This window comes from Crocuta crocuta, unplaced genomic scaffold (genome assembly GCF_008692635.1).
Source record: "Crocuta crocuta isolate KB4526 unplaced genomic scaffold, BGI_CrCroc_1.0 scaffold233, whole genome shotgun sequence".
Lineage (NCBI taxonomy): Eukaryota > Metazoa > Chordata > Mammalia > Carnivora > Hyaenidae > Crocuta > Crocuta crocuta.
In genome coordinates, this window is record NW_027529526.1 from 2,739,804 (window position 1) to 2,754,419 (window position 14,616).

Below are 14,616 nucleotides of genomic sequence, written 5' to 3' on the forward strand. Positions count from 1 at the left end.
CCCCCCCCACCCCCAAGCCCCTCTCCCACTTCCACGTGGACGACACTCACAGGAGTGTTGCTCCTGCATTCATTCTTTCGGATGGTCATACGGATGGTCACCTTCTTGCAGGAGCGCCCATCCTCTTTACCTGGGGGGACAGGCTGGGTGAGGTAGCTGTGGCAGAGAGCTACTTGCAGGGGGCAGCAGGATGGGCCAGACCGGGGCAGTTAGTGTCATGCTAGGGGTCTCTCTACTGGTGTTAGTGCCCATGCATTAGAGCTCTTCGCCAGCAAAGAGAAAGCCTTCTAACTCAGTGCCCTGGAAAGATGTGGAGGTGGCTAAGGCAGGGGAGACAAGGAATGATGTCTGGATGGCCTCAGGGGCTCTTGGCCAGGGAGGAGGAGGCTCTGGGGACCAGGCAGGCTGGACCCCCCACCCCAGCCCCCAAACCTGTCTCTAACCCCTGCCCGTGGCCCTGGCCATGTCCCCTCCCTCCTTCCACTCCCCTGGCTCAGCTTCAGCCCTCTGACTCTGAGAGGGCTTCTGGGTAGAGAATCTGCAGTTTCCTGAATGTCTGGAAACCCCAGTCCCGAACAGATGCTCTCATGCCGCAGGTTCACTGGGTTTCCATTATCCATCAGACAGGGCCAGGGATTCGCCCACCTCACACAGTTGTCACAGGCATGGAAAGTGATAAGCAGGTTCCTCTGCCTGGACCACACCTCCCATAAACAAGCAATCTCAGGGCCATTCCTGCCCTCACAGCTCAAATATCTTGGCCTTTCCTTGATCCCTCCTGAAACTACAATGCCTGCCCTCCCTCCACCCTGTGCTCCCTCCCTGACCCCTCCCTTGCCTTATTTCTATCCAGGGCACCGGGACACTGTCACCATCATGGTATAAAAGACACAGCTGTAAGTATGCTGGGGAAACGGAAGCTTTGGGCCTTGCTTTGAACTGCCCCTTCCACAACATGTTGTGGGTTCTTGTCTCATTCTCAATAAATACCTGCTTTCATACCCCAATACGGGATATTATGTGCTCTTTTTCTTAAGGAGGCCCCCCAAATTGGATAACTTTCAATCCCCATAATCCTGGATGCATCCATCTTATATATTTTACTTATTATTCTGTCTCTCCCACTATAGCCTCTGCTCCATAAAGCTTTATTTATGCTGTGTCTGCAGTGCCTAAAGCAGGGCTTGGCATATTGATGCTCAATAAATGTTTGTCTGATGCATGGGTTCCCTCTGTCACCAGGGTGCCTGCCAGAAACGGGCTGGAATCTTTCTTCGGGCCTCTGGGCCTCACCACAGTGGGTTTCCTATCATCCCAGCTGGACCACTCCTGGCCAGAGCTAAGTTCCTTTTTTCCTTTCTCTCTGCTTCCAGGAGGCAGGAGGACCCAGGGCTGTCCTGGCTAGGGCCCCTGGGGTCCCAGATCAAGGCCAGCTGAGTGACGAGTGGGAGCAAAGCGGTGGTGGCACTGGGCATTGATGGGCTCTGCTGAAGCATTCCCACATAAGCCCAAGGGATGAGGCTCACTACCCAGCATGCACTGTTGGCCGAGAAAGGCCTTTGCCAGAGGCAGGGAGCAGGGGCCGCACCCGCCCCTCCCCCACCCCCAGAGCTGGGGCCACCTAGCAGAAGGGACATTGTTGGGAATAGCGATGTGGCTGCATGCCTCCAGTCCTGTGGGTTTCCGAGAGGAGTACCTGGGTGGCAGTGGACACTAACCCGTGGAGGAGAGGCGGGGCTAACGGGGACCACAGGAAACAGGGTCCCCGGGGAACCTGGGGAGAGGGACATGGGTCGTGGGTCACATGGGAGCACATGGCATATTCCGGGAACATGAGTTGCAGGTCAGAGATCAGCCAATGAGGCACTGAGCCCAGCTTCCTTGCAGCGTGTGAGGTGGACATAAAAGGGTCCCTAGTTCTACCTCCCTCCAAAGGGCAGTCTGAGGACCCTCGGGGGAGGGAGCCATGTAGACAAAGGTCCTAAAACTGACCAGAATGTGTATGCATATGTGGTTTGGGCTGCAAGTCCCAGGGGCCAGGTGTGAGTCCCGGTCACTCAGACAGCGACCCTGCGGGCCCGAATCCCACCCGGGGGCAACTCCAAGACAGGGAGCACAGGGAGAATGATCCTGGGGGGTTTCTGGGCTGGGGGTCTAGGCAGGAGCAGGAGGAGGCAGGACATCTGATGAATCACTGACCTCCTGGACTCCATAGCCCAATGTGTCTGGAAGCACAGGCCTTTTGCTGGGCTAGGGACCTGAGCACGGGCTCTGCCCGCCCGCATATCTGTGCCAGTGTCATGAGCCCTGACATAGCGGTGTTATCCCTTCTTTTAAAGCCCCGAAGAGCCACCACTGGAGATGCCAGGCCAGGAGCCTGGAGCTCTGAGCCCTGACAGGGTACCTTGTTCCCCCACCGAGCCCTTCACCCCCGGGCCTCTGCTGTGTTCACTCACATGTCCTGCAGCATCCTTCCAAGGAAGGTACCACTGAGCCCCCAACCTAGAGGGAGAAGAGAGGAGGTGAGTGGGAGAGCCCATCCCCAGCCAGGAGCCAAGATCCCAGCAAGAGGCAGAAAGGGTGCAAGAGCCTTGACTCAGCCTTTCCTCCCATGATGCCCCAGGGCAGGGGCGCTAGGCCCTGCTGTCCATCAGGCCCTGGCCAGAGGGAGAAGGTGCCCCTGGGCTGGCCATGGGAGAGCCACAGGGGCTAACCTGACTGGCTGGGACACCGGCACTAAGGCTGCCGGTGGCCCCAGGAAGACTGGGGGCTGGGTTGAGATGGTGCAATCCTCCCATCTTTGCAGTGGTGGCTTCTGGCCTGCTCTACCCTGTGTACTCATTAGTGCCTCCTGCACATGAGGGTCAGGGAGGGGAGCGATGCGGGGGCTGACCCATTTGGGTCAGTGGATAAGTTCATCCTTTTCCTCTGGGATTAGTTTTCCCACCTTTAAAATGGGTGCAATTGTGCCTTATAGCCCTCCTCCTCTATTATGAAATGGATAAAACAATGATGTGTTCTTTGTAAATCAGTTTCGTGTGTGTATGCAAAAGCATGTGACTTTGTGAGCATCCACATGTGTGCGTACATGTGTGGTTTTGTACTGCAAGTGTGTGTATTTGTTTTCTAGGTAAGATCAGAAACCTTTCAATGCCCAATATTAATCTCAAGAACTTTAATAATTAAACAACAACCAAACTTTCTAGGAATCCTTTTCCTCGAGCTGTGTGCCCTTAGTGACAGCTGTCCCTGCTAGTGCTGGTTTGGTTAGCGGCAGTGCCGTTAGAGCATCACAGGACTGAGCTGCGCATCTGCGTGGTGTGTGATGGTGCGCGCTCTGGTGCGCTGAGGTGCAGTGTGTGATGTGTGTGAGTGCTGGTGTGTATGTGAGCATCTCAGGACGTGAGGATTACATTCGCATACATCCGTGTGCGACCGGCCGTGTGATGTGTGAGGATGTGGGGTGTGACGTGGTCAGAGCAAGAACACGTGGAGAGATGTGGAGTTGGGGTGGCAGGGCAGGTATGGGCTCCTCCTCCCTCACCTCCACACACAGGCCCTCCCCACCCCCCAACGCCCCCCACCAGTAAGACAGCGGATACCCCATACCTCTTCGGGCCATGCCGTGAGAGGAGGGGGCTGGCACTGACCTTGGCACACTCAGTCTCGTTGAGTGGCGGGCAGCTGATGGGTGAGCGGACCAGCACGGCGCCCAGGGGCGTGTTGCCGCAGTGATGGCGGGTGCAGTCTGCGATCCAGGACGCCCCAGGCTGGAGGGCACAGAGGCGGATGGTGGGGACTGGTGGCCAGATGGCCCAAGTGAACAGACAGGGCACAGCTCCTGGGCACAGGTGCCACCCAGGACCCTCTATGCCCAGCCCTGAGCCCTGGTCGCCTCCTGGAATGCCTTCCCAGGTGGGTGGTTGAGGGGCTGCATACCAGGAACAGGGAGGTGGTGCCGTTGGGGAACGTGAAGAGGCAGGACACGTTCCTGCAGGAGCCACAGCAGGCGGCCAGGTCCCGTGGATGCTCGTACTCTTGGTTCTGCAGGACAGGGCGGGACCAGAGGGGCCTCAGCCATGTGCCTACCTCCCCCCTCCTGCTTCCCTACTGTATGATGGTCTCTGAGCCCCAAGGCCAGAGAAGCCCCTCCCGTAGATGCTCAAAAAGGGAGCTGCCTCCCAGCCTCTTATTTCAGGCAGGAAGGTCATCCTTTAAGCCTCCTTTACAGCAGTTCCTAGACCCATTGCCAGAGGACGAAGAGCATTTCCATCCCTTTCAGAGACAGCACTGCTAGCGATTGTGGGTGCTGCTTTTGGTTCCACACAGACCTCAATCTGAGTCCCAGTCCCTGTGGGAAAATGGACAAATGACCTGACCTCCCTAAACCTCAGCTTTCTCATCTGACAAATGGGAATAATTCCAGCCCCTTTTAGCTTTTATTGGAATGCANCTTTAAGATTTTATTGGAAGCCAGCCACTATCTAAAATACGGGGCATGCAGAAGTGCTCAACAAAGCGTTACAACACACAAAGACCAAAGCAAGAGGGAATGTGCCAGTCATAGTAGGTGCTTCATAAATACATCTTTTGTCAAATACTCGCCCTTGCCAGGCCTTCACTCCTGCTGTTTCCCTCCTGGCCTCTCCCAGCCCCACCCGTTCTCAGCACTTTCTACAGAGGTCTCTGAAGGGCCCCCCTGCCCACATGCCTACTCTTCAGACTTGTCTAGAAAGCTCGAGACTCCTCTGATTTCTGGAGCACCAGGGGTCACCCAGGCCAGCCCCCCGCCCCTGCCCACCCCATCCTGCCCCGCACCTACCGCCTCACAGTGCACGTCACACAGCACAGAGGTGGTGTTGATTTGGTAGAAGCTGGTGAGCGGGTCGAGCACGTCGGTGCAGCGGGAGGTGTGGCACACGCCGTCGGCCGAGAGCTCCACCACGGTCTGGCCCGGCAGCATCACCCCCAGCTCGCGGCTCAGGCACACGGGGGCCTTCACTAGTTGGGCGTGCAGGATGGCCGCAGTCACCCAGAGCCCCGCACGCGCATCTGGCCCGGCCTGGCTCTGCCCCACGGGCTCCCCTTCCCCACTCACCGCATGCGTATTTGGCGCAGCCACACACGTTCTCCGTGCTGTGCAGGAACTCCTCGTCCAGCTGGGACTTCTCCCACTGGGTGGGGCAGAGGCAGTCAGCACCCCGTGGTGGGGAAGCCCCGCCCTGCCCTTGGGAGCAGTGCCACTGGGACCCTCCTCTCTGTCAGTTGACTCCTTGNTCAGTCACTCCCCAGCCAAGGGAGAAATTCCCAGTGTGGCTTCCCCACTGAGGATCGCTCCCCGATGTCCTCTTCAGGGACTTAAGGCCTCACCTTTCATCCCAAGAACCCACTGGCCACATCAACGAGGGACCATTCATTGCATGGCTTCCAGACAAGAACCCTGCTTGGCTCATACTATTTCCCTTCCTCCTTCACCAGTTGAAGGGAGGAGGGAAGGGTGGGGGCGAAAATGAGAGGAAATGTGTGCTGGGGGGTCGGGGGTGAGGAGAATATATATAATCTAGAAAATGGTGAAAAGACTTTAAACATAACTTCACATTTCTTATTTTCCCTTCCCTCAGTGGCCGGGCAGCCTGGTGGTTAAGGGCACGGCGTCTGGAGTCAGATTTCCTGGGTTCTAATCCTGACTGTGATTTATTAGCTTCATGATCTGAACCTTAGTTTCCTTGTTTGCATCATTGAGCTCATCATGAAATCAACCTTGTTGGTATGACACTATATATAAAAGGCCTAGGAACGTTCCTGACATAGAGTTAGCTCTCAATAAACATAAGCTGCCATAATGAGTATCCCCATCATCTTCATCTTCACCATCCCCACCATCCCCATCATCATCATCTCCACCATCAACCAGCACCGCCATTATGGTCACCACCATCATCATTGTTCTTGCTCAGCACAAGGCTGAAACGTCATCACACCCACTCTATAAATGAGGACAGTGGCTCAGAAGGCAGAGCTGAGGACAAGAAAGCTGACTTGCGATCCGAGGCTCTTTGCACTACACTAAAGGAATAGGGTCTCCAGGGGATGGGATAGAGTGGAAAGGAAAGGGGGAGGCAGGTCACAGACAGTGGCGAGGAGCAGGGTCTCCATACCAGGTGGCACCGGGGCACCGGGATTGTGTCACAGTCACACTCTGAAAAACAGGAGGGGCCAGGACCGTCTCACTGGAGGTGTCCAGGTGGAAGTCTCCTTGGGCCTCCACGGCGCTCACTCTGGCACAGCCCCTCCTCTGGCACAGACTCAAGCCCAGTCAGGGAAGAAGAAGCCAAAATCTCAGCTTCGCTCCAGCCTAGCCCAGCAACTGGGCTGCGGCTCTCCTGACATGACAGGTGGGGCAGTGATGGGTCCTAATTCTTTTTTTTTTAAATGTTTTTTTTTATTTTTGAGAGAGAGAGAGAGACATCATGAGCAGGGGAGAGTCAGAGAGAGAGGGAGACACAGAATCTGAAGACTGACTGGCTCCAGGCTCTGAGCTGTCAGCACAGAGCCCAACATGGGGCTCAAACCCACGAATCGTGAGATCATGACCTGAGCTGAAGTCCGACACTCAACCGACTGAGCCACCCAGGTGCCCTGGGTCCTAATTCTAAGCTCGGCACCGGAGGCAGGTGAGGAGAAACAGGCCGATAGATCAATCACAGGTGCCTTTGTCATCTGGGCTTCATCCCGCCCCGTCCTCCTGAAAGCCCTTTCTGGAGCAGATGTGAGGCCTCTCCAGGAGGGAATGTGGCAAGGGCGGAATTTCCGACCAGGAGCGGGTCCTGTTGGAAGGCAGCTGCTACACCCCACTGGCAAACTTAACAGACACACCAGCTCGAGCTCCAGGGTGAGGAGAGCTCAAGGTCAGAATGGCTATGAAGTGCTCTCCCGGGTCACTCACTCATGTCTACTATATGCCAAGGCTTTTCTGTGCTCTGGGGACAATGCAATGAGTAAAACAGACTAAAATCTCTGCCCTCAGGAAGCTTACATTGTAGGAAAATGACAAGTGAAATAAATGCAAAATGATTTCTCAACTCTTTTTAAAGAACATTTTTATATAAAGTTCACTGGTATTCATTATTCATCACTGATGCTCCCAAAGGGGTTTGAGGTAAGTTTTTTTGTTTATTTATTTATTTTGGAAGAGAGAAAAGGAGGGGGGAAGAAGCAGAGAGACAGAGAGGATCTCAAGCAGGCTCTGAGCTGTCAGCACAGGGCCCAACACAAGGCTCGAACTCACGAACCATGAGATCATGACCTGAGCTGAAGTCAAGAGTGGGACAATTAACCGACTGAGCCACCCAGATGCCACTGAAGTAAACAAAATTTCAACAAAAATCATGTTTACTAACAGACAGCTGCAATAAAGACTTTCTTTAGATGGAAAAACCTTTGGGGAACAGGAAACTTGATTTTTCCCTTCTTTTGTCCTGGGGAGGAAAAGGTGTAGGAATGCTAAACACCCAGAGATCAGACACAGGGGGAAGGAGGTGATTTTGGCGGCTTCCATCTGGTGATTCTGAGGAACAGGGGTGGGCCTCATTCCTCCCCTGCTCGCTCTTCACAGGGGCCCTGGATCCCTGCCTTTGCGGAGGGGCATCCCTGGCCAGGGACTTACCACAGGACTTGTAGGGGCAGCAGCGGTCTGGGCTCCACACCTCCACCAGAGCAGTGCCCATGCCACACTGTACTTGGGGACAGCGGAAGCTCTCACACACTGCGAGGGAGGAGAGGCAGGGGACACATCAGTTGCAGATACCTGGAGCAAAAATCCCTAGAAATTCAACCTTGGCTAAGGAGAGGGTACCTCCCGGGTCCTCCTTGGGTTTCCCCCCAGTGTCCTCAGCCATCCTCCAGGATGAGAGTCCCGGGAAGAAGTCTGGGCTCCTGGAGTCTCTCTATAGAACTGCTTCTGGAAGACTTAGTTCCACTCTGATGAGGCATTAGCAATATGACAACGTCAGAATCTTAAAGTCACTCAACTGGGCCTTCTCTCCCCTGAATTCGGTTTCACCCTGAGAGTGGTCAAGTTAGGATTATCAAAAAATTATGAGGTGGAGGAGGAGAAGGACCTTTGTATAGTGTCAAAGTAATGGGTTACTTTCTGGCTGAAAGAGGAAAGCTGTAAATGTAAGATGGAGGCATCGGACAATCCCCACTGTGATCCAGGACCAACATTAGCCTGAGCTGTGGTGTCTCCACCAGATAGTCTGTGTCTCCTGATGTGATGTATGGTGAAGCTCGTGTTCTGTCGAGCCCCACAAGTAACTTGAAGCCACCAAGTCTTAACTCTAACTTGTAGTTTCTAGGAAGCACAGAGGATGGGGAGGAGCAAGGAAAACAGTTCCAAGAGGAAGCAAGTGGATAAATCTAGAAAGTAGGACTTTCTGCAGGACCACAGCCCAAAATCTACAATTCTGTGTCACACAGAAAAAGATGCCTACGCTAGATTAAAAGATATTTAAGAGACCACAGGCAACTCATGGATGGGGTATGATAGAACTTGAAAATTTATAAACATTAGCTGTGAAACATGATTTCACTTACATGTGGAGTCTGANGCCCAACACAAGGCTCGAACTCACAAACCATGAGATCATGACCTGAGCTGAAGTCAAGAGTGGGACAATTAACCGACTGAGCCACCCAGATGCCACTGAAGTAAACAAAATTTCAACAAAAATCATGTTTACTAACAGCTGCAATAAAGACTTTCTTTAGATGGAAAAGCCTTTGGGGAACAGGAAACTTGATTTTTCCCTTCTTTTGTCCTGGGGAGGAAAAGGTGTAGGAATGCTAAGCACCCAGAGATCAGACACAGGGGGAAGGAGGTGATTTTGGCGGCTTCCATCTGGTGATTCTGAGGAACAGGGGTGGGCCTCATTCCTCCCCTGCTCGCTCTTCACAGGGGCCCTGGATCCCTGCCTTTGTGGAGGGGCATCCCTGGCCAGGGACTTACCACAGGACTTGTAGGGGCAGCAGCGGTCTGGGCTCCACACCTCCACCAGAGCAGTGCCCATGCCACACTGTACTTGGGGACAGCGGAAGCTCTCACACACTGCGAGGGAGGAGAGGCAGGGGACACATCAGTTGCAGATACCTGGAGCAAAAATCCCTAGAAATTCAACCTTGGCTAAGGAGAGGGTACCTCCCGGGTCCTCCTTGGGTTTCCCCCCAGTGTCCTCAGCCATCCTCCAGGATGAGAGTCCCGGGAAGAAGTCTGGGCTCCTGGAGTCTCTCTATAGAACTGCTTCTGGAAGACTTAGTTCCACTCTGATGAGGCATTAGCAATATGACAACGTCAGAACCTTAAAGTCACTCAACTGGGCCTTCTCTCCCCTGAATTCGGTTTCACCCTGAGAGTGGTCAAGTTAGGATTATCAAAAAATTATGAGGTGGAGGAGGAGAAGGACCTTTGTATAGTGTCAAAGTAATGGGTTACTTTCTGGCTGAAAGAGGAAAGCTGTAAATGTAAGATGGAGGCATCGGACAATCCCCACTGTGATCCAGGACCAACATTAGCCTGAGCTGTGGTGTCTCCACCAGATAGTCTGTGTCTCCTGATGTGATGTATGGTGAAGCTCGTGTTCTGTCGAGCCCCACAAGTAACTTGAAGCCACCAAGTCTTGGCTCTAACTTGTAGTTTCTAGGAAGCACAGAGGATGGGGAGGAGCAAGGAAAACAGTTCCAAGAGGAAGCAAGTGGATAAATCTAGAAAGTAGGACTTTCTGCAGGACCACAGCCCAAATTCTACAATTCTGTGTCACACAGAAAAAGATGCCTACGCTAGATTAAAAGATATTTAAGAGACCACAGGCAACTCATGGATGGGGTATGATAGAACTTGAAAATTTATAAACATTAGCTGTGAAACATGATTTCACTTACATGTGGAGTCTGAAAAACAGGACAAATGAACAAGAAAACAAACAAAAAAGCCAGACTGTTAACTACAGAGAGCAAACTGGTGATTACCAGAGGGGAGGCGGGTGAGGGGATGGGTGAAATAGGTGATGGGGATTAAGATACACATTTCCAGTTATAAAATAAACAAGTCATGGAGATGAAAAGTACAGCATAGGGAATACGGTCACCAATATTGTAATGACATTGCGTGGTGACAGTTGGTGACTACATTCATCATGGTGAAGACCGAGTAACATGTACACTTGTTGAATCCATATGTTATACACCTGAAACTGATATAATATTGTACATTGATTATACTTTAATAAAAACCATAAAACCTAAAAAAATCAAAAAGAGCATATACAGTATGACCTTATTTGGGTTAAAACACACACACACATATAAAGGCAAAGAAACTATTTGGAAGGATATATATTCAAGTGTTGACAGTGGAAGTAGGAAAAAAGTATTTTCACTTTCTTGTATTTACTTGGATTCTGTACTTTCTAGAAGGCATATATAGTGCTTCTATAATAAAAGTATAATGAAGATTGGGAGAAGGTAATAATCTCAACAGCCTCCTTATACTGAGCACCCACTGTATGCCAAAGACCATAAGGTATTTCATGTATATTATCTCCAGTCTTCACAACAGCCCCTCAGGGGACATACTACTAGCACCTCATTTTACAAATGAGGAACCTTAGCTCAGAGGGTTGGTGACTTGCCCCAGGCCACACAGCTAGAAAATGGCAGAACTGGGGTGCAAAACCATGACTCATTGACCCTGCCTGTACTCACTGCCCATGACCAGGCTTCCTCCTCAGGAACATGGAGAGTCTCATGAACAAAAGAAGGAGGTGAAGAGGAGAGAAGAAGCAACATGCAGAAAAGGGAGAGAGAAGACGAGAGGAAGGACATGGACACTCCGCTCAGATCAGCTTTGTGAGCGCTTTGGGACCAGTGGCCTCTGAGACACCCCGGGTGGAGCTGATTGGTGCAGTGTGGCCAGCTCATCTGGTGAATGTTCCATGGAAGCCTACACTGGTTTGGAGTTGGGTCCTGACGCTTGACGCAGTCGGTGTTGCCCCTGGAGTATCCAGGCAGACAGTCCTTGCCGGCACTGCTCTGTGCACGTGAGGTTCCCTCACGTTTCTCCTACAGTCCATGTGCAGTTTTTGTAAATGGAGTCATCTTTAAATTTAACCAGTCTGTTAATTCTTATCCATTGGGTTTTCTTAAGGTCTCAAATGCTGGTTGTACTATGCTTACTCGGCACTATTAAGGTACTAGGTACATAGTACATGCTAGATTAAGTACTATGTCCTGTAAAAATATCAGAGAGGGCCCTCTCTTATTTGCGATTGCAAAACAAAAGAGCTTCAGAGGCTTCAAGATGCAGGGTCATCAGGGACGCAGCCTCCAGGTGTAGATAACAGGGTAACACAGTGATAAAAGGGACTGTGAAGCAGGGGCCCTGAGTCAGAGAATGAAGACTGTAAATCAATGCTAGGAGGATTGGGGTGGCCTCAACACAGGCCTGTCCCTGGCCCTGGGTGGGTGGTGGCCATGGAGGGGACAGGGAATCTCTTTGTGAAGCCTCAGAGCCATCCATGTCACATCCTGGACCCCACCCCAACCAGCTCCCACGGCCTGGCCCAGCTTCCTCTGGTGGGGCTTCCATCATGGCTTTTGGCTACGTCATGCTCACTACCTGGGGGCTCCCTGTTGCTCCCTGTTGAGCTCCCATGGTGCTGGGGTGAGGACATCGTGAAGGGGCCTGGTGGCACATAAATGTCCCTGGAGCCCCTTCCGGTGAGGTCCCCACATGCAGCTGGGACTCACCGCACTGGTACAGAGGGCAGCAGAGCTCTGTAGTGTTCCTGTCCACGGTGAGCGCCTCTCCTTCCTGACACTCGGGAATGGGGTCTGGACAGTCGCCGCAGGCTGAAGGGGGAGAGGGGCCATGGCTGTCACAGGCGGTTCCCCCTTCAGGGTCTTGGGACAGAGCAGGTTGCTGGGTAATGTGGGGGGGGTGTACCTAAAATCCAGCTGTGACAGGATCTGGACTAAAGTAGTGTTTTGTGGCTTCATGGGGCCTGTCCTGGAGCAAGAATCTAGACCTTTCCTGTCTATTTAAGTCTTACACCGAGCAAGCATCAATTTCCTCATGCTCAGTAATGTATAAGGTAAAGTTGGGGTCGGTTCCCTCTTCCTCCTTCACTTTGCTCGGAACAGGAGTCTCACCCTTCTTCTGTGCCCAGTCCACCTGGAGACCCCCACCCTCTCCTCCCCACTGCCCAAGGAAAGGAGTGAGGAAGGGGTGCTGGGATCCGGCCATGCATCTGATGGCATGTCTACCCACCGCAGAAGTAGGAGGTACAGCACGAATCCCCCAGGCGGCCTGCGATCAGGATCTGGTCCCGGCGGCAGCTGGGGACCAGCTCTGCCTCACACAGGTCTGGGTCACACTCTGGGAGAAAAGACAGAATTACGTGCAGGGAGCAGACCCTGTCTGGCCACGCCCTGGCTCTGCCCTAATCTCCAGCCACAACCTGGTCCCCAGAGCTCCCCTAACCCAGTGGCTGGGCTCCCCTCCCCCCGCTCTCCCTGCCTTGGGGTCTCTCACCACAGCTGTAGCTGGGGCAGCAGGAGTCCTCCTGGAAGTGGGTGAGGAGTCGGTGGCCTGGGCGGCAGGTAGGGGCGAGGCCCTCGCACAGGGTCTGGTTACACACTGGCCCGGGGGCCACGGGGCTTGTCACCTGGAGGCTGGGCCTCCCCCTGGCCTCCAGCACCACCCAGCACCTAGACAGCTTGTTCTCATTTCTCCCTCCAGCCCCCAAGGACCCATGTTCCTGGAAGGGGCCTCTGAGGGCCACACAGAAGGTCCAGGGCTGGACAGAAGAGCATTAATAGGTAATATTCATTGAGATGGGTCATGTGCCAGCTGCTGTCCTAGATCAGAAGAAACTTTAGATTCTCACAGCAACCCGGAAGGTGGGTACTACGATCAGCCTTGTGCTACAGTAGAGTTGATTAAAACACAGAGGATGTTAAACGCTGAGGTCACGAGGCTGCAAAGGAGTGGGGGAAGGGTTCTCCAGGGTGCCGGGCTCCATAGTCTACCCTACATTGATTCTTGAGTGTGGGCCCTGCCCCCCCACCAGGCATTCTCCACTCTTCACAACACCCCCCACCCCAGACACTTTCATTTGCCCAGGCCTTGTCTTAGGCATCCAGGCAGAGCTGGAGCCTTTTAACAGTCTTCAAGTAGAGGTGGAGGGAGGTGAAGGGTCGGACTCACCACAAACTGTCCCCAGGCAGCAGGGATCCTCAGTGGGCAGGAGCAGGGCCACCTCCCCAAAACGTGGGCAGGTCTCAGGCCGGGGCCCCGGGCACTCCAGGTCCACCGGGACGATGGTGTTGGGAGCTTGGCACTGGTGCTGGCAGCATCCGCTGAGGGAGCTGTTCCAGGTCTCCCCCAGGGCCCGCGGCACCCCCGTGCTGTCAGTGCAGGCTGCAGTGGGGGGCACGGTGGGGCACGGGGCGCTGAGGCGGGCGAGGAGGCCCAGACTGTCCCAGGCTAGACCCTCCCTGGGGCACTGACCATCCCCAAAATGGACCTGGAGGGATGCAGGTGGACCTCAGACATGGGTAGCAGGTGGGCCGAGGAGGCCCTCGAGTGAGGCAGCTTTGGAGGGCCCTACCCTGATAGAGGAAGAACGTACCACACTTCTCCTGAGGAACGCAGAGCGCTGAGTGGCGCCGGTGCAGGAGGGTGCCCTCAGAGCAGACGCAGCCCTCACCCAGCACCTGGCACTGCTCTGGGTCCAGCGGGCCCAGCAGCCCATCCTGGCACGTCTCAGTGGGCTCACAGGCTGCCACACACGCCTGGTATATGGAGTCACTGGAACACAGGAAGGCTGCAGGGACACAGGCTGCAGTGGGCACCGGGCCGGGCTCAGACCCGAGGAAGAGTGAGCAGGGGCCTCGCAGCATCATCTGTGCCTCACAGAGAGTGCAAAGGGGTTTGTGGCACTTCCTCCCTTCTCTAGATCAGGAGGCAGCAAGGTACAAACCATGGCCCAAATCCAACTTCCCACCAACTTGCAAATAAAGTTTTATTAAAACACAGCCACACTCATTCATCTACCTGTTGTATCTGGCTGATTTTGCACTAAAAGGACAGAGGTAAATAATTGTGACAGAGACCACACGGTCTGGGTTATTATCCAGACTCACACAGCCTCAATTATTTACTATCCGGCCCTTTACAGGAAACATTTGCCAACCCCTTGCTCTAAATCAGTGTTTTCAAATTTTCTTAACCGTAAAAAGTAGATTTTATGTTGGAGTCCAGTACACACGTGCATGTAGAACAGTGCTCCTCGAACCTGATTACAAAGGAATCACTCGGGAGCTTTTGAAATGCCTTTGCCAGGATCCCACTCCAGAGCAACTGAATTGGAATCCCTTGTTGTGGGGCCCGACATTAATACTTCCTGAAGCTCCTCGGTGATTTCAAAGGGTAGCTGGGTTTGGTTTGAGAATTACTGATATATTAAAACAAACCTTTTCACAAAATAATATTTAATCGTTCTGGGTGCAGTACCCACTAGCATTTTCTATTCTATCACGGATTTTTGATGTGGTGTTGAC

At 53.3% G+C, this 14,616-nt stretch overlaps 1 protein-coding gene across 1 annotated transcript in view; it reads right to left on the bottom strand.

The window, feature by feature from the left end:
- Positions 1-14,616, bottom strand: part of OTOG (otogelin) — an 83,972-nt gene that overhangs the window by 264 nt on the left and 69,092 nt on the right. Inside the window, exons 43-55 of the mRNA XM_077761075.1 lie at positions 13,686-13,880; positions 13,262-13,474; positions 12,587-12,691; positions 12,323-12,430; positions 11,803-11,904; positions 9,008-9,106; positions 6,159-6,199; positions 5,099-5,174; positions 4,823-5,001; positions 3,940-4,044; positions 3,651-3,770; positions 2,457-2,502; positions 51-130 (exon numbers count right to left, since the gene is read on the bottom strand). Of these exons, the coding sequence (XP_077617201.1) occupies positions 51-130; positions 2,457-2,502; positions 3,651-3,770; positions 3,940-4,044; positions 4,823-5,001; positions 5,099-5,174; positions 6,159-6,199; positions 9,008-9,106; positions 11,803-11,904; positions 12,323-12,430; positions 12,587-12,691; positions 13,262-13,474; positions 13,686-13,880 (1,469 nt within the window). The remainder of the gene's footprint in view (positions 1-50; positions 131-2,456; positions 2,503-3,650; positions 3,771-3,939; positions 4,045-4,822; positions 5,002-5,098; positions 5,175-6,158; positions 6,200-9,007; positions 9,107-11,802; positions 11,905-12,322; positions 12,431-12,586; positions 12,692-13,261; positions 13,475-13,685; positions 13,881-14,616) is intronic.